At 57.5% G+C, this 25,220-nt stretch overlaps 1 protein-coding gene across 1 annotated transcript in view; it reads right to left on the reverse strand.

Annotated features, from left to right (window-relative positions):
• The window catches only part of PTPRN2 (protein tyrosine phosphatase receptor type N2), a 686,072-nt gene that overhangs the window by 403,398 nt on the left and 257,454 nt on the right, over positions 1-25,220 (reverse strand). The window contains 5 exon segments of the mRNA XM_060107962.1: positions 1,294-1,373; positions 7,946-8,032; positions 21,670-22,049; positions 23,084-23,124; positions 24,500-24,718. Coding sequence (XP_059963945.1) covers positions 1,294-1,373; positions 7,946-8,032; positions 21,670-22,049; positions 23,084-23,124; positions 24,500-24,718 — 807 coding nt within the window.

Consider the following 25,220-nt stretch of genomic DNA (forward strand, 5'->3'; position numbering starts at 1 on the left):
TGAAGAACGAGGACCATAAAATGGGTGCTGCGCAGGGAAAGAGAGCCCGTGGTCACACAGAGCGAAGCCATTAACACGGAATTCCGCTCCTTTTCAGCCAGCAGTGTTTAGAATGGAATCTGCTGACTTCCTTTCTCTGGGACCCACTAGGCTGCTCCGCTCAGCTGGACCCCGAGCTCCACCCCTTACAGTGAAAGGAAGCCTGGGAGGCGTGTGGGCCGGGGGCGTGCGCGTCACCTCTCCACAGGCTTTCTGGGAAGTAGTACAACTCCGCAAGGAATTCTTCTTTAACCAAAAATTCTGTTCCCCAAATCATTCCTTTCAGCAAATCAGAGTTCCTAAGGGCACCAAAATATCCTACAAGGAAAAGCCAACAGCAACCAAAATAGGGTGTTACAGCTATTTTTATGCCCTGTTGCCCATCACTGGATGAAGAAACTTTAAGTTAATAAGACGCCATAAGATGATACCGCAATTGACGAGAACTAAATGTCCAGATCTCTAAATCAGCCAGAATACCGTGCTGCATTGTACAGTGGGGTGAAAATGTAAGTTTCATTAAAAATAGTTCATATATTTAGCCACATACAGGATTGGCTGAAACAGAGAGTCATTTTCTGCTGTGTCTGGGTTGGTGCATTCAGTCACTGCGCTTACAAAGGACCATGAAGCACGGGAGTCCTTCCCACTGAGTTACTGGAAACCATCAGGCTCAGGTTCTGTTACGTTTCCTATATTTTTCTTACTGGGCGGAAAGACTGTACATTTTACACAAGTTTTCAGTAGCTGAAAACAAACGTGGGGTGCAGGGGAAAGCAGCCTTCGTACACACCCCACATTCTGAGCTTTGCATTTTTCATTCAGTGACAAACACCAACCACACGCTGGGACCCCCCCAGAAGATCTCAAAATGCATGAGCGGGTGACGGGCTGGGCTCTAAGAGGTCAAGCACTGGGCTACTCAGACTTTCGTCCCGTGCTCTCGTGGGCCAGGTGGACACGGTGAAGCCCGTGTGAGCGGCTGGGCTGGGACGGGACGGAAAACCTCAAAGCACAAGGGCATCGTTTTGTCCACACGGGGTCATCGCAGAGGCCGGAGCCCCGCCCCTACACCGCTTTCTATCCGAGGGAGCAGTGCGGTCGCCGTCCCCCGCCCCTCCCCAGGAGGCCAGCCACTCCCCTCCGGGCACCACCCGATGAGCATCGGGGCTCTGGGGAGACGGCTGTCTTCCGAGCAGCTGGCCCCCCTCCCTGCCCGGGTGGGCACGTGCGCTTAAGCGGAAGCAGCCTCACCTGCCACCTTCGCAGCGTCCGCCGCCGTCACGTTCTGGACGTTGGCGCGCACCCTGAAGGTCACCGCTGGTCCCGAGACCCTGGAAGAGACCGTTTAACAGGCGTGAGAACCACTCAGCACACGGGCCTCTTCCCTGAACGCTACACGCACCCCAGGTGCTGCTCCTCCACACGCGACCTCCGCGGGGGTGGCTCTGCGGGGTCACTGTGACTCTGTTCCCAGATTCCAGGAATTCTATCCACAGGCTTCGCTTTTCTAACACACACACAGCAGGGCACTTACAAAAAATTCACATCAACCCCAATATCCAACAATAACAAGCAGATATTCTTGCAAGGGAAAAAGAAAAATTGTTATGGAAACTGTTTTCAGTATTTTGTTCCCAAGGGAGCCACAGGAACCAAAAGCATGAGGAAAGTGACGGGTATTTTTAAAATTCTCTTGAAAGGAACTGTTTAAAAAACTTACTGAAATCTTTAGAACTACTCACTAAAAAAAACAACTGGCAGGGGATTGCCAGACAGGAGTTGTCAAAATTTTTCAAAGCTGGGCTCCCCTGGTGGCGCAGTGGTTGAGAATCTGCCTGCCGATGCAGGGGACACAGGTTCGAGCCCTGGTCTGGGAGGATCCCACATGCTGCGGAGCAACTAGGCCTGTGAGCCACAACTACTGAGCCTGCACGTCCGGAGCCTGTGCTCCGCAACGGGAGAGGCCACAGCAGTGAGAGGCCCGTGCACCGCAATAAAGAGTGGCCCCCACTTGCCACAACTAGAGAAAGCCCTCGCACAGAAACGAAGACCCAACACAGCCAAAAATAAATAAATAAATAAATAAATAAAAATTAAAAATGAATATCTGGTAAAAAAAAAACATTTCAAAGCTTTTTAAATACTGTGTTGCACGTGACTTTGGAAAGTACATCCCGTACATCCCCCTTTTAACAACTGATTCGTCTGAAGCGGGGCAGGGAGGCCGCCTTCGTCAGGACTGTCCCAGCTCCGCAGCTCCTGGGCCGTCATCTCCCAGACACCTCCCAGGAGCTGGTGTCGAGGGAGCCGGAACGGCACGGGCGGCTCGAGGGTGGCCCTTCCCGTCACACGCGTGGTTTCCAGGGGCCCCGGCCGCCAGGATGCCCCTGGCAAGGCAGCTGCTCTTGGTGATTGGTGAGGTTCCCCACGACAGGCTCAGTGTTCGCTTCGACTGCCCTCCCCTGGTCCAGGGGCTGGGCCTTCCTCGCTGAAGCCATGGGATCTTATCAGTCTGCACAGATTCAACCACCAAACAGCACCGCTGAGAACAAAACCACGTGCCTGCCATCTGCTGAGCCTCCGTGCGCACGGGAGCTTTGCGCGTATCGTGTTTAATCTCTCCAGCAAGGCAGGCGCGGTCGCCTCCATTTACGATGAGGACCCTGTGGACCCAAGGGCTGTCCTTCCTTAAAGGGAGCCCAGCTGAGTCACAGGTGACGCCGCCCTGCACCCCCCCAGACGCTGCCAGGCCGCCTGTCACCTGCATGGTCCAACCTGGCCCTGCCCCCTGCCCGGCCTCCCACCCATTCCACGCCAATTCCAGCGTCTATGACAAGATCGTTTCAAAGGCACTGCTAATAAGAGGGGTGTAAGGAAAAGTGCACGAGAGTGAGACTCAGGTGAAAGGGACTGGGCTTGAGAAGAGTCACGTGGAAAGCACAGCGACGCTCTCAGAAACGGCAGAAACGCCGCCAGCAGGAACCAAATCCCCGAGTCAGGCGTGTGCCACCTGCCACCTCCTCTGCATCCACTCTGTCCCCTCCCCTCCTTCCCGAGCGCGTCACCCAGCGGCCGGCCCGCTGCCCCAGGTCGTGGGAGCTCAGACCACGCCTCCACGCACCTCAGGGCTTCTTGGCATTCAGGGGCCACCTATACTCGTGACCCCTGGTCTCGCTCTGGTCCTGTCCCTCAGGCGGCCTCTGGCCCAGCTCCCTGGCCGGCCGGGCCCTCTGCAGAGGGAACTGCGGAGCCCCCAGGGGTAGCATGGCCGTCGTTCCAGCACCTCTGCTGTCGGACGCTCCACCCAGGAGCCTGGGCCTCGCCGCAAGCGCAGCGAGCGCTCCTGGAGCAGCTCCTGCCGTGGCGCCCACAGCTCCGGTGGCTCGTCCAGCCACGGGGCCTCCCGGTCACCTCCCTGTACAAGAAACATCACCACGTCCTGCAGTAACGCCACCCTCCCTCTCCACCCCTGCTGTCGCGGCGGAGTCGAGTCTTCCCGGTCCCGCCCCCCACGTGTGGCACCCGGAGGACTTGTCCGACCCTCCGCCCACGTCACAGGTAGCATCCTCTGTGGACTCCCCAGGCCCCAGGGTCTGAGGGGATGCAGCAAACCTCTCCCCGGTCCCTGCTGGATGCTCCCGGGGTGGACAAGGGGTCCTCCCTGCCCCGGTGTCTTCACTCCTTGCCGTGGGAATCGGGTTCCACGCCCTCTCAGTTCCAACCCCAGTTCCACAAACGCTCTGACAGCCGTTGCTCTGGGACCTTCTAGCAAGTGCAGCGACTACCTGATGTTTGTGCTTGAACTGAACGTTAATTATTGTACAGATCACTCGTGTGACGACGCTTCCGCCGGTGCCTGACACGCGTGTGGACGACGGGGCTACATCTGGGACTGAGTCACGACATCTGAGCGCAGCTGCTTCCAAAACTAGGAGAAAAGCCCTTCCTAACATGAGCGTCCACACCCACCGTCAAAGAGCACCAACAGCAGATCCGCGCAGCACGGCTCTGGGTTTAGGTGTGGCTTCTGTGATGTTTCTAATCTAAACTACATCTGCAGAGTTCCAGGCACGTGGGATCCCCCAAATCTAATCTCCCCTCAGGTGCCGGCAGTTTTCTCTAAAGTTCACACAGACGTCCCTGGATTCCCAAAGACGGAGCACATGGGGGTTGTTCACCTGCCCCAACACTTGCGGGACCAGTGGGAGAGGCCGACGGGGCACCAGGGCCTTCCTTCCTTCCAGGACGCCACACACATGTCCCTGGGATGCACACGTGACCCCGGGATGCACACGTGGCCCCAGGATGCACACCCGTGACCGCCTAGCGTGGAAAGCACGCTCTGAATGGAGGGTCCGTGTTGCCGTCACCAACTCCCTACCTGACATCTGGTCTGTGATGGCCCAGCCCCTGCACAGCCGAGCCCTGGCCCTGGCACCAGCGAGGGAAGGGTCACCCTGCCGCACGGGACATATCCAACCCCTTATGGCCGAACACGACGTGAGCTCAGGTGCTCCCTCCCCAGTACCTGCTCTAATGACCGGAGATGTGAAAGCCTCTGCACAGAGTCTCCACTGCACAGCTGTGTCACCATCTGTCACCCTGCTGAGCCTTTTAACCTCCGAGGCCTCGGTTTGCCCAGCTGTAAAACGGGCAGTTCTGGCAAGCCGCCAGGGAAACAAGACAGGAGGCAAATAAGTACAATCTCTGCTCCAGGAAACGGAAACACGTCTTCCAGAATCCTCCAAACCTGCAGGGGTCCTCACATGGGGAGGGAGGTGTGGAGGGTCGGCGGTGGGCACGGGACAGGGGGGCCGCGTCCTCGCCGGGCTCCTGCCGGGCTCCTGGCCTGTGCACAGGACCTCGTGAACGAGTCAGGCTGTGAATTCCCGCTGCGTCTCCAGGAACCGGCCTTCGTCAGCGCAGTCGACCACACGGAAGGGAAATCACACCGCTTCTGGCCTCGCGAGGACTCATGAACGGGGATCCGAAGGGGGACCTGGGATGAGGCAGGCGCCTGCGTTCCCTGAGCCGGGCTGCAGGCTCGGCTGAAGCCCCCACTGGCTGGGAGTCTGCGAGGCCCTGCAGCACTGCCCACCTAACTGAGAGCCGAGAGCAGCCGCATCAATCAGCACTGCCTCGGACAGCCACGATTAGATTATAAAATCACAACTGCGGTCGTTGTGCGTCTGCCAGCATAATTACACCAGTATGCTGATGCCGTTTTAATGGCCTCTAATGATGTAATAAGAAATAATGAAATTTGCTTGACAGCTACATAACCATTAACAAAACATATTAAGCATAACTAGTACTTCCATAAAAATGCAGACAATCCTGGAAGTGCCGCTTTGTGGGGCAGATTACTTTCCTCTCCTGCAACGATGAGCAGCCCTGAGAGCGTCCGCGGCTCGCAGATCCCAGTGCTGGCCACGCAGTCGTCCCCCAGGCACCCCCCCACCCCAGGTCAGTCCCTGCAGCTGGTGCGTGTCCTCACGTGCTGGGTACTGGGGGCGACACACAGGACGTGCACGTGTGGCATGGGACACCACACACACCCCCGCAGACCACGTACAGCATTAAATACTCAGAGGTGCGAGACGAGCATTAACTGGGCAGGACGGGGGGCTCCAGGGCCGGGCGAGGCTGCGGGGAAAGGGCCGCTCAGGGATTTAGTCACGCGAGAGCCCTGGACCAGACTCCCAAAGGCTGAAAGAGCGGGTCCAGCGCGGCCCCGGGGGAAGTCGGAAGCCCCCGTTCCCTGAGCAGGAAAGAGACTGGCAGGTGATATTTACAAAAGAGCTGGTCTGGGAACCGGCCCAGCTTCCGAGCCTGGAAAGCCCCCCAGGACACCCCTGTGTCCCCAGAGTCTCCAAACCTGGAGAGACTGAGCTGCAGACCCAGCTGAGGGGCCAGAGAGGGGTGCCAGGCAGCTAGGCAGCGTCTCCTGAAGGGCCCCAGGCCCGAGCCCCCCCACTGGAGCCCCCCAGGACTGACGCCACTTCCCACAACTCCCTTTCCTCTCCAGCCCTCCCTCAAACGCTCCCGTGGCAGCAGTAGTGGGGGGGCAGCCCCGGCCTCCATCCCATCTGGAAGGTTTCTAAGAAACAAGGGGCGGCAGGGGGGCAGCAAAGGACATGTCTCCAGGAAGCAGCCTGCGGCTGGGACCTCTGCCTTCCGTCTGCTGCCTGGTCACCATGGAGGGTTTTGCTAAAGGAAGATAATGAAGATTCAATCAACACAGCCCCGCGTGGGCCTAAGGAGTCCCACTCTAGAGCTGACTCGGGTGATTACTTCTGAGCCGCGAGGACGGTCTCCCGGTGCTGCAGGCCGCCAGCTGCTCCTGGAAGCTCCAGTCTCAGGACCCCTCTGCCTGGTACTCGAGGCCTTTAGAGTTCTCACGTGAGGTTCCTGCCTTTGATGAAGGAGGCACCCACTCCCTCCCTCCCTCAGCCTTGGGCCACATTCAGTGTCCCCTCTACAGAGAGAGGGGTGCAGTGTCACGGGGGGGCCACCTGGGGGGCCAGACCCGCCTGCACCATCACTCATCCCGTCCTGCGCGTGTGTGACACACACCCACGCCATGCGGTCAGCGTGCCAGGCGTGCTTATGCAGACATGCAGCAGGGACCACTGGCCCTGAGCTGCGTCCTCAGGGGCCAAGCCCGTGGGGATCCAGTGGCGTGTGTGGCCCAGGGAAGTTGCCCACCGGTGCCCGGAACGGGGCAGAAGCTCCAAGGACCCCCTCCTCCTCTCTGAAGGGAACAGTCAGGACCTCCGGGTCAGGCCGTCTGTCCTGCTTACTGGGCCACACGGAGACCGTGATGGGGCCAAAGGGCCTGTGGAAGTGGCCTCGGGCAGCAGGAATGGCTCCCCGCTGGGCTGCGTGAGGCCCTCCCACTGCAGGGCCTGAGTCTGATGACCAAACCCTCCTGGAGGTCCTGCACACAGGAGCGGTGCCGACGCACAGCCAATCAATGCGATTTGACAGAGGACAACTGTAAAGGACGCTTGATGTTACAGGTGGGAATACAAGTGGCTTTGGGGGCCCGCGTGCGGCTTAACACAACACAGAAATGGACCCTCTGCCAGCGGGTGACTCATCTCGCACCCGCCGCTCCCGCCACCCCTCCTGCTCCGAGGCCACGGCCCGTCACCGGAGACCTCAGCAGCCCCACGGCACTTGGGCTCCCTTGGGTCCCCTGTAGTTCGTTCTCCATGCGGCTGGAAAGACGCTTTCCTGGAGAACATCCGCAGTGGCTCCAGCACTGGGACCAAGGCCACCTGGGCTCCCGGCTGGGCTCCCACGGCCGCATCACCCTCCCATGTGGACGTCGCCCCCGTGGGTGGGGTCTCCTGCCCCAGATTCCTCCCTCTTGGCCTCATCCTTCTGTTCGCGGGGACGGGACGGAAGGCACCTGACCTTCTCTGACTCCGTCTACGTGTCCGCCTCTGCTGGCAGCTCAGCTCCCCAGAGCAGGACCCCTGCCTGCTGTCCTCTCCACCCGGGCACTCAGCGCTCGGTAAACATTTGTGTAGCAATAACTGTCCCTGTGGACCACCACGTGTGCAGAGCTGTCAGAGAGCCTCATTAGCTGAGGGACCATCCCCGAGGCCCTGGCTCGCCTGCGGGGGTCAGGCCGTCCCGACGGTCTAGAGCCTCCTGGGTGGTTCCTGGTGCAGCGGGGAGACCTGAAGCCTGGAGCGGGGTTCTTTCAGGGGATTATAGTCCTTCTGATGGCGCTCGGGTTTCAGCTGCGCTTACAGAACCAACCTGAACCCCACTGGACCTTTCCTTTCTCTTCTTCCCTCACCAGTTTCTCTGTGACGCAATTAACAAACCCCACAAGCTCACGGTGGACCCACCAGATGGAGAAGGTGCCCAGGGCCCCGCCCACACTCACGCGATGTCCGAGAAGACGCCCGCCGGCATGTCCAGGAGACGCGCCACGTCCTCCAGCACCTCCGTCCCCTTCTCTGGGCTCAGCGGGCTGCGGGGAGAGCACAGGGTTATGCGATGGGCTCGTCACACCCGAGGAGCAGGAACACCCCCCCACCCTCCCGCCCTGCTCGGAGAACTGCCCCGGCTGCACCCGTCACATCAGGGTGGGCTGCAGGCACCCGGGGGCAGAGGCCTCCCCAGCCGTGATGAAGCACCTGCATTTTCCAGCAAGAAGACCAACAACACAATGCGAATGGGGTTGTTAGGGGAGTGTGATGGGCCCAGGAACCAGCACCTGGCTCATCTCAGCCGGGGGGCGGGGAAGGGCGGGGTGGAGACGGGAGAGGGGAGCGGAGGCCGGGAAGCCAAGTTCAGGAGGGCGTCAAACGTACGGAGGGAACGCATGTCTTTAAGTGGATTCGGATTCATTTCTAAAATGAGTTATGCGCCACTGAGGATACTGAAAAGTCACACTTTTAAGGATGGCAGGACAGCCCAGCAGCAGCAACTCCCCAAAGGGGCTCACGTGCCACAGCATGGAGCCTCGGACCCCCAGCAAGGCCAGCGTCCCCAGGGCGGCACCTCCAGCAGCGCGTGTGACTCAGGTCCCTGAGCCCAGCCTGTCTGGCACCCCAGGCGCTGCACGTGGAAGCCCGTCAGAGCCCTTCAGAGAACTCGCCTGCGGTTACGTGAGCACCGTCGACAGCTGGGGTTTTTGTCGCAGCCTATCATTCATTCATTCATTCAGCAAATGTGCAAGAAAGCCACTGGGTGCCGGGCGCTGCCCGGGAAATTCAGCAACAAACACTGAGCTGCTTCTTGGGGTTTATATCCAAGTGGGGACACAAGCAGCAAAGTCACCAACAAGAGAAAGGGACGGTGTCATTGGGGGTTGAACTGTGTCACCGAAAATGCACACCTTCACGTCGTAAACCCGGAACCTCAGAATGTGGCCTCAGGCAGAAACAGGGTCTGTGAGGTCATCAGGTGGTTCCTCATCCACCACCACTGGGGTCCCCATGGCAAGAGGAGGTCGGGACACAGACATGCCCAGGGGACGACCGTGAGGACCCAGGTGCCAAGCCCCCTTGCCCCTCCCGCCCCCGACAGAGGGCGGCAGGAGCCCCGGCGGCACCGTGCGAGTGGAGGACGGTGAACACGCAGGAGGTGCCCGATGGGCTGTCCCAGGACCGCGTGACTCCAAGAGCCAGCGGGGGCGCAGGGCACGAGAAGGAACCAAGGGGGCTCCCAGAGGCGGGGGCCGTGGAGGTGGGTGCCGGGCAGGCCCTGCAGCCTGCTGAGATGGTTCAGGTGTGCGGGCAGGAGGGACCAGCAGGTGAGCGAGCCCATGGCGAGCGGGACACCTCGGCAAGGGCAGAGGCAGAATCCCCGCGTAGACACGTCGACACGGACTGTGAGGTCGGCTGGCGTCAGGGGAGGCGCTCCTCCTGCGCCCCGAGGAGATGCAGAGAAGCAGGTGCACCGACGGGACTGGGGGCGACTGCTCCACGGTTCCCAGGCTGACGGCCGCGCCCCTCAGAAGATGCTGTCACCTAGTGGAGGGAGCGCTCGGGGGGCTGCGATCAGCCAGTCCCACTGCGAGCTGGCGGCAGGTCTGGGCTGGGAGGCACGCTGCGCACGGCGGCGCCTCGCGCTACACCCACCTCTCCTCTGGGGGGACACGGGGCCGCCAGCCCAGCGAAGGAGCTGGAATGTGATTTTTGGGTGGGCACACCGGGTGCTGCCGGTGGCACCACTTTTACTGACTGTGCCAGACCTGCTCGCCACACGCCTGCTGGTGACCCAAACCCTCTCCAGCCTCCAGGCCGTTCTTCATAAGGTGAGGAAGGAGAGGTCGTCCCGGTCTGCAACTGAGGGGCTGCCCCCCCATCCTGCTTCCTGAGTAAGTAGCCCTCAGGGCTGGGGACCCCCCCATCAAGGGTGGACGAGTCCCCCAAACCTCCCAAACACGCTCTCCAGAGGCTTTCACGTTATGAGGTTTTAAAATAAGAATGTTTTTAAAGAGGGGTGTGTGCATGTGGTGCAGACACGGGCCCTTTTACCCCGTCCCCTCACTCACAGAATCCCAGGGACACCTCTCAGAGCTGGCATCTCAGCCCCACTGGGAGGTCAGCTGCCAACTGGGAAAGCAGTCCACTCGGAACCTTGGTGTCTGCCTCTCCACTCCCTGCCAGGAGCTGCAGGTCAGGTCCGTCTGTTCCTCAGCCAGCCTGGTGCTCGAGCGCGTCTGCATCTACGTGAAGTCTGCTGGGACCCCGAGCTCCGCGTGGGGACAGGCCTGGCTGCACGGCCGCCCCGCGGGCACCTGTGCCCTGGTGTCGGGGACGGGTCTCGAGGGAGCCATCCGGTGCTGACCACAGCGCCAGCTCAGTGCACAGGAGAAAGCACGCCACGTCAGAGCGGGGACGAGTCCCACAGCCCGGCGTCAGGAAGACAGGGCCCTGTCCCCCCCTCCCCGGCTCCTGGCCACCAAGCAGGCCCCACCAGCTCTCACCCCTAAGGCCGCGAGCTCCCTCCTTTCCCCGAACCTCCTTCTGCACGTTGACTCAAAGCCACCCAGCACGCCACTTATTTTCAAAGGTCTCTGAGGATTTCGCACGTTTCGGTCCTGTCTCTGTCCACGAGCTACAGGCTTGCTGAGGGCATGACCAGCTCTTATCTTTTTCTTTCTCTCCAAAGCCTATGCCCCTGCCAGACACAAACCAACTTCCCTACCAGGTTGCTGAGATTCTACGAACCCCGTCTCCTAGCTTGTCTTCAACAAGGGGTAACGTAAGGAGATGCGGAGTCTGGCGCCTCCGTCGTGGACGTCAGGCCGACTGTGAGCCTCCGGCCCTACCTTCCTCCACCCTCACAGCCCAGAAATTGAACATTCTCCTCCATTACAAGATTATCTAAACCAGCCTTGAAGATAATGATGAAGTTCGCCAGCCCAGAATGTTTTCAGAGGCCGGCTGGCTCTCCAAGGAGACACCTCGATGACCACAGCCGCGCGGTGGCCCCGTCAGCCCCTCCCATCTTGCTGTTACGGCTCCGGCAGGCAGAGCAAATGGCTCAGGACAACAGCGGCTCCGTTCTTGTGCAAGTCGGACAAACGAGAGGGTGCTGACTGTACTCAAAACGAGCACGCAGTTATTTCTGTTTTATTTTTAAACTATGTGGCCATCAGCTGTTGTGTCATGGTCTGAACTTCCTTAGAAAGCAGCTGGAGTTCATTTCAAAAGTCAATGGGCGGATACAGCATGTGAAATTTCAGGGGCCCGCCTGTGACAGCTGCCACCCTGATTACCTGGACACCCAGCACCGCCTGGAAGAGAGAGATGGGGGCGCGTTTAGCAGCTCGAGGTCAGAGCCGGCAGCGGCCGTGGGGTCCTCTGCCTGCCTGGCTGTCAGCGGCAGGAAGGGTTTCCGGTCGACAGCTGGGCCGGGCCTCCTCACTAAGGCACTTCCTTTCTGAAGCCACACGTTCCTGCTGTTTAACTGAGTTAAACAAGGTTGCTGCTGGGAGCTACTAAGTCAGCAAAACAGGGGAAATGGATCCTGACCTCGATGGAAGCCCGCTGAGGACGGCCGCGCCCCACTCTCAGGAGAGCCTGACGGCCACACGCACAGCCCCATGAGGGCCGCGGTGTCCTAACTCACTGCTGGGCCAGAGGAAGGGGCCAAAATGAGCAGGTGATGAGGGAGCTTCGGAGGCCACTCTGAAAGTAAAGACTAGTGAAAACGGCGCAAGGGTCAGAAAGGTTAGGACCAGTGCAAACTTCTGGAAGGTGTCCCTCCACCCTCGGCCATGCATGACTCCATGGAAATTATCTCATTCACTGCTCACAACAGACCTGGGAGGAAGGTCCCGTATTAACCTCACTTGAGAGGGGTGGAAACTGAGACTCGGGAAATTAAACCCTTGCCCAAGATCGTGCTAGTAAATCCCCAAAGAAAGATGGAAACGAAAATGTCAAGTTAACGCTGGGATGTCGGCTTCCCGACTGCTGCACCTCTGCTTGGATTTTAGCCCAACCAGACTGAAGAGCGTCTGCACCCGTAACCTTTCCAGGTCTTATTTTTCCAAGTGCTATCGTCTCTTACTTACGAGACACATGAAACCAAGCAGAGAACGGGATGCAGCGACGGGGCTGGATGCCCCCGCCTGCCCCACGCTCACGTCTAGGACTCTGCGTCCGAGAGCCGACTGTGCTTCAGCTGCTTCACTAACTCCCTGCGGACATCTCACTGTTTATTTGAAAATTCACCAAAGGTTGGGGACCAAATGAGTGATGGATCACGGAATGAAAACGAGTCACAACCCTGATACAACTTCTTTTGATGAGATGATACTTGAAATCAATCAATAAAATGAGATTTTCACGGGATTCACCAATTATTCTAGTTATCCGTACCCATCATTATAACAAATAATGATGTTTATCTTTTAAAATAATCCTATAAGGTAATTAAAATTTTTGCTAACCCACAGGAATTCTCCCCCATGCAGAGAAATGACGCTTCTGATGAGGACAATGCTGCAGGCACCACAGTGATTCAAGATCCCAACCCCAGTCTGGCACCACCGTTTTCCCTGCAGGAGTCGAATGAAGGCCCCGTTTTTCAGAGCGTGAGGAGCCTATGGCGATCTGGACAGACACACCGAGCTCCTGTGAGGGCTGAGCCCCCGGCATCGCAGAGCGCAGGCAAATTCACCTCGAGTGCCTGACGACCCTAAGTTACTCCTATTAAAAACCGCTAACAACCAGCAACTCTTCACAGGTAAATCATAACTAGATAAAAAACTGTTGGGCCTCCCCGGTGGCGCAAGTGGTTGAGAGTCCGCCTGCCGATGCAGGGGATGCGGGTTCGTGCCCCGGTCTGGGAGGGTCCCATATGCGGCGGAGCGGCTGGGCCCGTGAGCCATGGCCGCTGGGCCTGCGCGTCCGGAGCCTGTGCTCCGCAGCAGGAGAGGCCACAACAGTGAGAGGCCCGCGTACCACAAAAAAAAAAAAAAAAAAAAAAAAAAACTTGTATGCTAACAACTTAGCATTTTTTAACATCAAGATGAGACTGTGCGTCTCAACATATTCAAAAGTTTAACAAGTATGTTCTCCATAATATATCTGAATAAATATATTCTCCAAAACAATTTTATTCTCCAGGAAAAAAAAATTTGCCAACTGCTTGATACAAATCTAAGTATACAATGTCTTAGAATGTCACCTTTATAAAAAGTGCATTGACATCAAAAACATAAAAATGTAAAGCTTTTGTATGCAAAGTTAAGTTGCTATCCGCTTAAAAGAGACTTGTAAATATAAGATGTTTTATGTAAGCCTCATGGTAACCACAAAGCAAAAGTCAATAGTAGCACAATCTAAGAGAAAAAGCTTTCAGCTTTTCACCGTTGAGTATGATGTTACCTGTGGGTTTGTCATACGTGGCCTTTTTACGTTGAGGTATGTTCCCGCTATGCCCGCTTTGTTGAGAGTTTTTATCATAAAAGGAAGTTGAATTTTGTCAAATGCTTTTTCTACATCTCTTGAGATGGTCATTCTCACCTGCTTCCAAGACACTCCATGCAACCCAGACACGCCGTGTGTTCCATACAGCGGAGCGCGGATCAGGGTCTGGGACGAGTAGGGGGCGGGAGGGAACATCTCCTCCCGGGAGCCCCTCTTCTGACTCTCCTCCCCTGCCCCTCCTGCGGCCCTAACCTCCAGTGGCACCCACACGTGCAGATCCTCCACCAAGCCTCCTTGGGACACACGGCCTCCGTCAGCGCAGCCCCGCGGTGAGAAGCAGCAGGTGGCCCTCTGCTGGCGCCCCCGTCCCACCCCCGGGCCCCGCAGGCTGACCCCAGACTCGCCAGGGCGGACGCCTCACCCCAGCAGTCGTGGTGCAACTGCCGAGCTCAGATTTCAGTCCAGCCCAGGTTACAGCACAGACGACGCCCGTGGCAGAGAGGGCGAGGCGGGCACGGTGCTGACGGCCAGCATGCCCACTGGCCGGTCTCCTCCGTCCACCACAGGTCCCCTTATCCCTCCTCCACGGGCAGCAGAGGATCCAGGAGAGCGGACCCTGACCTCGCCACCCACCCCTGGCGCCTGCAGGGCCGTCCTACGTCTGCTGGGGAAGACCTCAGCACTCACTGCCCGTCCTCCAGCCTCAACTCAGCCCCTCAGGTGCCCACACGCCTCCTGACGCAGGTGGGACTTTGCTTGTGCCGCTTCCCCCTCCTGCCCTTGCACAGCTCCAAGCAGGGGCCCTGCAAGCTCATCTGAAGCCTGAAACCAACTCCGACGTAACCAGTATCCACAGCTAGCGTTCTGGTAAAACTTTTTAAAGTCATGGTTCTACGTAAGCCTATATGCCTCAACGGAGTCTCCTCCGGATACTGTTGTTTTCCATTTTTCCTTTTCCCTCTGGCTTCATTGTTCACCTGCAGACTTGCTACTATTTTGACCACAGGGCAAAGCTCACCTTTCACCTTGTTCTCCCTCTTTCCTACTCCTTCATATGTAGGAGTGGAATTTAAACTGCTTAACTTCTGACAGATTCAAGTCTTGGCCCATTTATAACACAGATGACACTTGGCAAAAAATCAATTGCAGGTGTTAGGGTATGAGGGTCTGTGGGAATTACTGTGGAATTTCAGGGCATTGTTGAAGACAAAAAGCTAAGCTTCCCCGATGATTATGGAAATCCAACAGCAAAGCAGCTGGTGGGCTGTGTAGATACAGATATGGATGTAGATGTAGATGATACAGATGTAGGTACAGATATAAAGGTGTAGGTATAAGTTAGGTGTAGCTGTAGATGTAGACAGACAAATACAGACATAAATAGATGACGCACATGTACAGACGTACAGATGTAGGTATAGGTATGAGCGTAGGTGTACCTGTAGGTATAGACATGCAAACACAGATATGGACGTAGATACAGATACATGTAGGTGTAGGTGTGGATGTAGGCACACAGATACAGCTGGCACGGACCTAAGCAGACGACACAGATGTAGGTGTACAGACATAGGTATCCACGCAGGTGCAGCTGCAGATACAGGTGCAGGTCTTCAGGGCTAAACAAGAGCAGCGTCCCCACGTCACCAGACGCTCCCACGTTCTGCACTCCCAGGCTGAGCTGTACAACCAGCCGGTAGGAGTAGGCCTCTGAGGACAACCAAGTGGCAGAGAGAGGGTGGAGGGACAGGCTCCAGGTCTGCTCGGGGTGGGCTGGGCTTCCTTCCCCTCCCGGCCCCGCCCACCAACAACACATCTCGCCATTTGCTGCAGCAGAAGGACCCCATGCGGGAAGGGGGCTCACAGTCAGAGACCATAAGGGTCCCCGGGCACCGTCGTTCCTTCTGGCACCTTCTGGGCAGCCAGACATGGCCAAGCTGACCTGGAACGCGTTGGGCCAGAGAGGCACTGAAATTGTTTTCAACACCCATCATATTTGCACTTTTATGGCATTTTCTCACTTCGTCTACCGCCACGGTTAGAGGCCAGGCAAATGTGAAATATCCTCCAGTTCTAGAATTCCAGTCAATAGCAGACATCAAAATCCAACACGGATCTATAACCTCAGCAAACGTGAGCCTGCAGATTCCAAGCCATCGCAGACCAAAGAGCGACCTGCAAGGTGTTGCCTTATTTGGATCCCGAGTCAACAAGCTAATAAACGAAAACAAAGTTCTGACACTGATGTGACAACTGGAAATTTGAACACAAACTACATATTTGATGATATTAAGGGATTTGGGGTCTTTGTAGGTGTGATATGGCATTACAGTATGTTAAAAAGAAAGAACCCCTCTATTTTAAAGATATTTCATGAAATGCTTCTAAGACAGTATAACTGGGATTTGTTTCAAAGGCGGAGGAGAGCTGGAGGTAGGGGGTGTGACCGGCCTGGGCTGTCTGGGTCGCCGGGCCTGGGTCGGTACCTTGCTCTTGCGTGTGTTCAAACTTCTGCGTAGGGAAAAGCAAACACAAATGTGCTGCCTCGTGAAAATGACGAAACCGACAGCCAGGAAGCCTGTTGGACAGGGGACCCCGTGGCTGCATCTCGTCACCCAGGATGCCCAGGTCCTCAAGCCGAGGCCATGGGGACACCGCCCAGGCCCCTGGAGCGCGGCCACCGGCAGGTTCTGCTCATGACCCCCAGGCTCCCTTAAATCATCACTGCGGATGCAGATGCAGGGCTGTGAACTGACCCTGGGAGAATTTTCTAAGTAGAACCTCTGTTTAGAGGCAAAAGCCTTGTCACTGGTGCTTTTAAAGACTCAATTCTGTGACTGTGGGTTTCTGTTACCATCGGATCCTCAAACTGCCTCGGGAAGGACTCTCACATCAGTTACGTCCATTTTCCTAGAATTTCCGCAAAGCCCACCCGCAGCGGGCTGACCCTTGAGCGGAGGCCTCAGCTTCCGGAGGTCTCTCCTCACCCCGTCAATGACTCCCCAGCACCCCCAGTGCCTGTCTGGCGCTGGGGGTCCAAGACGGACAGAGCAGCCGCCACAAGAAGCATAATGTCTGTGTGAAGGCATGGTCTGCAACTAAGTAAACAGATCCAGAGCGGGGCTCCAAAGAGAAGCCCATCGCAGCCCACCTGAGGAGTGTTTTCCCGTAGAGATTCAGAACCACGAACGTGAGAGCCCGGGAGTGGCTGGAGGGCGGGGTCCTGAGGTCGGTGACAGCCGCCGGGTGGACGGGTGAGGGCATCAAGCCGGGGAGCTTGCGTGATCTTACGGCAGCACTGGGGCTACATTAGGAAGGGAGGGACGTGTGCAGGGTGGGGTGCTGCCAAGGGTGTGAGAGGGAAGGAAAGCACCGCAGACCACCAGCGCCTTCGGAGGAGCCAGGTGCCTCAGGGGCTGGGACGCAGCTGAGCAAACGCTGATGTGGTCCCTGCTCGAAGCAGAAGAACCCCACAGGGTGTATCATTCCACCCCCAGGTAAGGTTCTGAGGGGAGGGCGGCGCCCTGGCGGAGCGACCCTGACCAAGGAGAGCTGCCTGGAGAAGGTGGCATCTGAGCGTGCTGGGCCAGGAGCAAACCCAAGGCCTCCTGTCAGGACCCCTCACATTCCAGAGCGGAAAGGAAGCAGGCTGGGGAGGGAAATGGAGCCGCAGGGCCCAGGCCTGGGCAAGGCCTGTCGTCCTCGGGGACAGAATGACACGGTCAGGTTTAGGTTACGGAGCGCTCTCCTGGGGAGGGAGTTTGGAGGGGATGCGGGGGGACCTGGGAGGGGTCCTGCAGGGGCAGGGCCGGTGTGGAAAAAAACGTCAGCATCAGGGTCAGTGTGGGCAGCATCTCCCGGGCAGCTGGGGGCAGGGAGGGAGGCACCACACCCCAGGTGACGGCAGAGGAAGCGGGCGGGGGTGGGCTGAGCACCGTCCCTGGGCTCCTGTAACCAGTACGAGGAGAGCCACGTGGAGAGAGCTGGGTCAGGGCTGAGACGTTACAGGTAAAGATTTGGCTCGAGCTGTGACACGGGATCGCGAGGTTCTTTACTTCGTGGGCTTGGGGACCCACCGGGCTAACACTGCTTAAACCATCAACAACACAGACACCCCGGGGCTCTGAACCTCACAGCCTACTGCTGTACTTTCCTCAGCTGAATTTCAAAACAACCCACCGAGCTGAACGGAGATTTGTCTGACTGCCTCAAGGGAAAAATTACACCGTGTTACGTCTGGATCTCTTTCCTTTTGTGAGCACCTCCTGTGTCGCGGTCATTGCGGGTCCTCAACACTCGTCCCATTTCACAGCTGGGGCGCCAAGTCCAGAAAGGCCGGCAGGAAACAGACAAGTCAGAAATGGGCCACCCTCTGGGGCCTGAAGACCACTGTTCACCGTTCTTCTCACTGACGGTCCCCAGAACTACCAACTAAGCAGTCAAGAATTCTAGATTTGGGATATTTTTTGTTTCTTTTTCTTACCATTTTTTAATACACAAAAAAATGATTATTTTCACTCCTTAAGGCATCTCGCCCGCCTCCCAATCTTAAGTGATAGTAAACCCATCGCACCAAAGACCGTCTTTTAAGATAAACAGACAAAAGGATGGATGGCATCAGGGGAGGGCTGCGGCCACACCCCCTGAACACGTCGTCGAGACACTGCCCGAGGGAGGCGCCGAGTAACTACAGTCTGCGCTGCCACCGCATACACAGAACTGCCCCCCGACATTCCGGAAGGAAAAACCGCAGAGATGGGCAGGACCCGCGCCCGGCTGCCCACGAGCACAGAAGCAGCCACGTGAGCTCTGAGGGGCTGCTCGGGCGGGGCGGGGAGGGGTGGAGAGCGGAGGGAGACCAGGGCTGGACGCCCCCCTCCCGAGCGGGAGCCCCCCCCTTCCCGCCCCCCCAACCCCGGCTGCCGGCGCTGGCGGCTCTCCCACGGTGGTGAGGGACGGCGGAGCGGGGGCAGGCTTCCCCGAGGGCTCGAGCGGCGGCCCGGCGCAGCCCGGCAGGGCAGCCTAGTGCACGGGCCTGGGGCGGCACACGCTCCCGAGGCCTTGCCGAACGGGCCCCTTCTTCCGGACCCGACTGCCCAGGCCCTACCCTTGCCCGGAGGAGGGAGGGCGCAGCGCGGCCCGACCCCCCTCGGCGGCCCTCCGGACAGCCTCCCCCGACCCACGGCCTTCGCTCCGCTTCTCCCGGGGGGGCGGCCTCCCCGCGGCGAGCGCTGCGGCTGACGCCCCGATCTGGTGAGCGCGCCCCCCATGCGTTCCCGCACCGCCGCCGCCACGACCCGGGTCGTCTGCTGCCGTGGGATTCCCGCCCCGAGGAGGCCTCCGCGTCCTCTTCACCGAGCCCCAGGGCGCAGCCACCAGGGAGACCCGGGCTTCGCCCCACCTTGGGGGTTCCAGGTGATCCGGGAGGGCGTGGGGGCCGCGGCACGTGCTCACGCCGTGGGTTTACTTCCCCAAACTCGGTCTGCGTGGCTCGGACGACCCTCGTACAGGAACAGGTCCCCGCAGGACACGAGGGCTCGTCTCCTTGGGGGAGGCATCCCTGCCCAGTGCGCCTCACAGCTCCCAGGTTTTCGGCTGTAAAGGCGGTTGGGCCTCTGCTGACAGGTGAGAGGTCCCTCTGCTTCACGTGCGCCCTCCCTCCTGCGGTCACCTCCTGTCAACCTAACTTGAAGTAACTTTTAAATCGTCCTTGGAGGACCGGGGGTGGCTGCCCTGCCCTTCATGCATCTTGAATAATCCGTCCAGTTTGTAAAGAGGATGAAAATGCAAGTGGCAAAGGGTTAAACTACAGCCCCGGCCATCAGAAAATGTACAAGCGACGTCAGCCACGTCACCCCTGCCAACGTCAGGGAGGAGATGACATGCTCCTTCTCCTTTTAGGAAGAACCAAACATACAAAAGTCCTTTTTCTAAAAAAAAGAAAAGAAAAAGAATAGTGTCGGATTCTTGTCAGTTGATCCATTAAGGCTTAAACTGAGATCTGGTGAAATCTTGCCCCACAGAATCCCAAATTACCAGTTGATCTGGCAACAGAGGCAGAAACCTCTCCGTCTGTCCGTGGAGGGAGGTGGGAGAAGCTTCTGGAGCATGTCTCCCCTGTGATACACACAGAGTTCCGGACATAAAGCTGTCGGCTGCACCACACATCTTCCATCCGACGGAAACAGCAAAAGAGAAGAGGGGAAATCAGCCACGATAAGATAACGATCTTTTTCTTTAACCCGTGCTTGTAGCAGGTAAATGTTCAGGCCCCAAAGGTGAGGCCAAGGAAAAGACCTCAGGAAACTGAACTCTGGACGCAGAGAAGAAACCCTCAGAAGTGCCTTCGTGTTACAGGAAAGTCAGCAAGAACAAGAGGAGACACCCGACGAGCTGGGTCTCCCTCCATCCAGGCGTCGTCCACTCACGCTGGGTTTCCTGTGATGCTGAGGACGGCAGGCCTGGACGGTCCTGCTCTAAAGCTCATCGTCCTCTGTTCTCCGTTGTTCATGTGGACTCGAAAAGTCTTCCCAATGATCAAAATCCTTTCCCAGCACTTTCACGGGGCCTCAGTCTCCTCTGTGCGCAGCTGAGCCCCAGGCCCCAGACAGGAGCAGCCCCGTGCCCTGCGCCAGGGACCAGCCCTTGGGCATCAGGACATCCTGGCGGGAGGAAAGGTGCTCAGAGCAGCTGCACAGTGGTCCCTCCAGTGACCACGCACACACACACAGAACACAGAGATGCACACAGACACACACACACACAGGGACACGTACATACTACACACACATGCACACAGACACGCACATGCACAAACGCATGCACACACATGACACACATACACAGACACATACATCCTACACAAACACACACATACACGTGCACCTGTGTATACATACATGCACACACACATATGCACACAACAGATACAGACACATACAGGCTACACACATACACAGAAACATATAATACACATACACGTCTCACACACACACACACACACACGACAGCAACGTTTGCTGAGAAAGGGAAAACCCACAACACAGGTCAGACCGAGCAGCAGGCGGCTGGAAGGGTCTGACTCAACAGCGCCATCCAGGCCCCCGTGCACGCTGTGTCACGTGTGACTCTGACATACCCAGTGGGAGTTCCAGTTCTGAGCAAAGGGGCTCAAGGCAGACAGAGTGCGAGGAACGTGGCCCGGAGGTGTGGAGGCCAGAATGGGCAGGCGCATCTTCACGAAAAGGCTGGAGCAACGGGGCACCAGTGCTGCGGATGCCTCCAAGCCCAGGCGAGGACACCGTCTTCAGTTTCTCGGGGCCTTGACACAGGGTGTGTGTCTGTGGTACAGGCGGCGTTCGCTGTGTGCGGTGCAGTGACGGTGAACACGCGCGGAGGTGAGAGTGCAGAGGCCGCGGAGTCAGCAGCGGAGACGGTTCCCGCTCTGACGTAGACCCCTCCCCACGGCGAGTAACCACTGAAGCACACTCGACGCCTGACCAGAGGCACAGGATGACGCAGAAGCAAAACCGCGGGTGGGTGCGTGCGCACACCTGCACACGCACACATGCCTGTGCATGCAGCCAGACAGACGTGTTTTCCCTCGGAATCCCCGCTGCCATTCCATGAAGAAAATGCGTTACAAAGCGTCAAACGTCAGATTTGTTAGTGAGATGACCTGAAGAACAGGGCCGACCACTTGTCACTTGCTGGGCACGTGACATTTGTTTCTGTCCCTTGTTACACTCAGCACAAAATTAAGGGGAGGACAGGACACTCCATGGTGTGCGGCACGTTTTTCCCTCTGAAGAGTGACTCATACCCTAGTGTGTGGACGACTTGAAGCTTCTGGAGTTCTAGCCAACGTGGGCTGCCCAGGGCGCCCCTCGCACCACCCGTCCTGCCTGAGACACCCCAGATCCAGCTCCAACAGGCACCCTGTGGTCCGAGCTGCAGGTGATGGGGCCAGGACCAAGGAGCCGGGCAGGGCTTTGTTTGGGGTTTGTTTGGTGGAGAATCACCCTCAAGCTCAGGTTCCTGGTCCAGAACACGGGGTCAGGGGGACGGCTGGCTCCTGGCTGCCCTCCCACAACTGCAAGACCAGGGATGCCCACCCTCCACCTCCAGGTGAAGATGGGGAAAAAAATGAAAGCATTTCCCCATCCTGCACAGGGCCAGGACCTCACCCACAGAGAGATGAAAAGCTCCCACTCACTCGTTTTCCGTCACAATGTAGCCATACTCCTCCTGGGGAGGCTGGACTTCCAGCCGCAGGCCTTGGCCGGGGGGTCCCCGGGCCCCGGCGCCGGGACGCTGGTCCTCCTGCGGGGTTGCTGGAGCCCGGAGCTGCGACGCCCCAAGCCCGCCCGGCCCCGGCTCCGGGTGCGGTGGCCTTTGCAGCAGCTCCTTGGAGTAGGTCTGACTCTTTATGTTCTCCACCCCAACGCGATCCTCCTCTGAAGATGGGGAGGCCTCAGGGTCCTCCGATTTCTTGATCTCCGTCTTGAAGGACCCGGCAAGACGGGGGGCTCCAGGCAGGAATGGAGACCCAGGACCCTGCAGGAGGTCCCCGAGTTTGATGCCCAAACGGCCGACCTGGCAGAAAGGAAACCAGCTTAAGAATGTGCCCCAAGTCACAGAGAAGCCATCAGCACTGGACTCTCAGGGGAGCGGGCACTGGTGTACGTGAGCCAGGGGCTGGGAGTGGGCTGCACAGGGCAAATTCGGGGTCTGGCTGAATGCATGTCATCTGGAGACCCCAAGCTCTGCTGGCCTCTCCCTCTGCGTCCCGAATTAGGCAACGTGTCCCCAGACCCCATGGCTCCCTCTGCAATTCGGATAGCCGAACCCTACATTTTTTATTTCTGATGGACATTTAAAAGAATTGTTGGTGTTTTCTTCACCACTTGCTAACAGGCACTGAACCAGGAACCACTAACATAATCTGACAAGAGAAGTACTAACCAGAAATTCTTCTCTTCCACCCACAAAATAGAGTTTCATAGAACCACATCACTGCCATTGCTTATGAATTGATTTTCTGCATCCTTAAAACTAATACAAATGAGCAAAGGTTCTTCAACAGGGAAAACCAACAAACCGCTCCGTGGGTGGGCGTCATCCATGTCCCAGCCTTTTCCAGACTCCTCTGGACCAGCACTGTTGAGGGACCCTTGGCAGCGATGGAGGAGCAGTGGTCTCCCCATCCCCCCCCCAGTTTACTAGGGAGCACGGGACGTGTGGCTGGCATAGCTGGGGAACTGAAGTCTTATGGACTTAATTTTAACGGATTTAAGTTCAAGCAGCCACGTATGGCTGGTGGCGACCACCATGGATAGCACCACAGGTGTAAATGATCCAGAGCCTGTGAATGGCCATTAAATGAACCTCAGAAACCAGGACGTACGGGATGACCTCAACGACACAATGTGGGTGTGCAGTCTTATCATGCAGTGTTATCCTCCCGTTTCCCTGGGGGGGGGTCTGAGGAATATTAATTTGAGATTATGAGGGTTTTTCTATCTTTTTCTGGAAAAAAATTTTTTTGTATTTCACATACTTCCCAAACTATGGACAAGAAAACTAACGTGACTCTGGGTTTCACAGGACCCAAACACGCCCCGTCTTACCTCCTGGTAAACTCCTGCACCGCCGTCTCGCACTCTGTTATCTGTGAAAGACACGAGCTCATCAAAATCCTGGTCCAGAATGTCAGCACAAAGGTCACAGGACGTACAGGGTGACCACCGAGTAGGTCAGGCACGATGACACTGGCCTCATTCCCACGACAACAAAAACCTCCGCTTACAGGACAGGGGTGGCGCTCCATAAAGTCCGCGACAGAGGAGGGGTGACACACTAACTCAGACACGAAGTCAGCCAGTCAGTCACGATGACAGTTCCAGGGAACCGTGTGCTATCCTTCAGATAGCCCAGAGCAAGAAAGAGCCGCCGAGCCAGGCACAGTGGGCAGTTACAAAAAGGGAAAGTGAAGTGTCGAACCCACACGTCTCAGGCTGAGCTGCCTCCAGGCTGGTTACTTTCCTGTGGTGGCCACTCCTCTAAAGACACACGCAGGAGTCCGTGTGCGGCTCCTGTGCTCCTGCGGACCCCCCCAGCCCCGGGACAGGGACCATCGCCCCCCGGACCATCTCGTCTGAGTAGCAACCCAGCATCTTTTCCTGCATCAGTCAAGTCATGCTTCCAGCTTCCAGGCAAGCCTCGTCCCAACCTACAGAGGAGGGGGAGACATGCACCTTTCAGCTGGCATGTTCCTGGGTGCCTACCGTGTGCAGCGCACTGCGTTAGATGCTTTAATGTAGTTCCTGCAACTTTGAGAAGCGGTCAGGCAGGGGAGACGGGGCCTTCCCTGCTCGGCCCTCGCCCAAGGTTCCCTGAGGCTGTTTGTGGGTGTATGTATGTGTGAGTGGGTTGGGGTGTGTGAGTGTGCATGTGCTGGGGTGTGAGTGTGTCTCTGTGTGTGAGTGTGCATGTGCTGGAGTGTGAGCGTGTCCCCGCGTGTGAGTGTGCGTGAGTGTGCATGCGCCAAGGTGTGAGCGTGTCTCTGCGTGCGTATGTGTGTGAGTGTGCATGTGCTGGGGTGTGAGCGTGTCTCTGTGTGTGAGTGTGTGTCAGTGTGCACCAGTGGGCATGTGCTGGGGTGTGGGGATCTCTGCTCTCTCCCTGGAGCAGCCTCAGAGGCTGGTGTGAGCCTCAAACAGACATTTGAATGAACCTCTTTCACTTTATTATTCAAATATTTGCCTCCACAGCACTCACTCACACAATCCGGACAAAACCTTTCTCTCACTCCTGCTTTTGCTCACCCGGACCCTCGCACGGAGGCATCACAGCCCCCTCCTCCAGAGGGCAATTCGCCCTTCAGCCTAAGTGCTCTGGAAGGCTCAGCCTGCACAGGAGGGAGGCTTTCAGAGGCAAAAGTTCAGACAGACACAAATCATTAACACGAATCCCACCTCGCAGCAGAAAGGACGCAGCCCAGCGCGCCACGTGCACACGCGGGCGAGCGGCCGGGAGGCGCTCACCTGGCACGCCGTCCCTGTGGCGCGCGGCCCCCGAGCGGCCCGCCTGCCCTCTCGGCGCTCCGCCGCCTCTCCCGGCGCCGTCCTGCTCCCCTTCCGCGCCCCCGCCTGGCATCGCGCTCGCTATCGCACGGGCTGCCTCGGCCACGTCCAGGGCGCTCAGACCCTCCACGCTGCCCGGGCGCTTCCGCAGGTCCTTCAGCAGAGCCTGAACACGTGCCCCTAGACGGCACACACAAAACAGACAAACCGAGACAAGGGACAGCGTTAGAACAAGGACACAAGGATGCAGATGGGCAGCACCTGTGAGCGCAGCAGAGGTACGGGAGCAAAAAAGGGCCAAATGGAATTCTGCTAGTGAAGAGTTCAGTATTCGAAATTTAAAAGCTCACTGGATGGGCTTAACCGCAGACTGGATGATGGTGAACAGAGAGCTGGTGAATTTGAGGACAAATAATGGAAACGATTATCATCCGTGGAACAGGGAGAAAGGACTGGACAGACCTAAGCAACATGGCACAGCATCAGGCATCACGAGTGTGACTGGATCTGAGAGGGAAAGGAGCGAGAGAAGGGGACAAAGAAAAGAAAAGAACCGCCACAAATTCCCCAAAATTGGTGAAGAGCGTTAGCTCAGAGATTCGAGGCGCTCAGTCAACCTCAAGAAGAATTAAAGAGAACCACACAACGGCCTCTCACAGCCAAGCTCACGAGGCCGCACAGA

This window comes from Mesoplodon densirostris, chromosome 9, assembly GCF_025265405.1.
Source record: "Mesoplodon densirostris isolate mMesDen1 chromosome 9, mMesDen1 primary haplotype, whole genome shotgun sequence".
Classification (NCBI taxonomy): domain Eukaryota; kingdom Metazoa; phylum Chordata; class Mammalia; order Artiodactyla; family Ziphiidae; genus Mesoplodon; species Mesoplodon densirostris.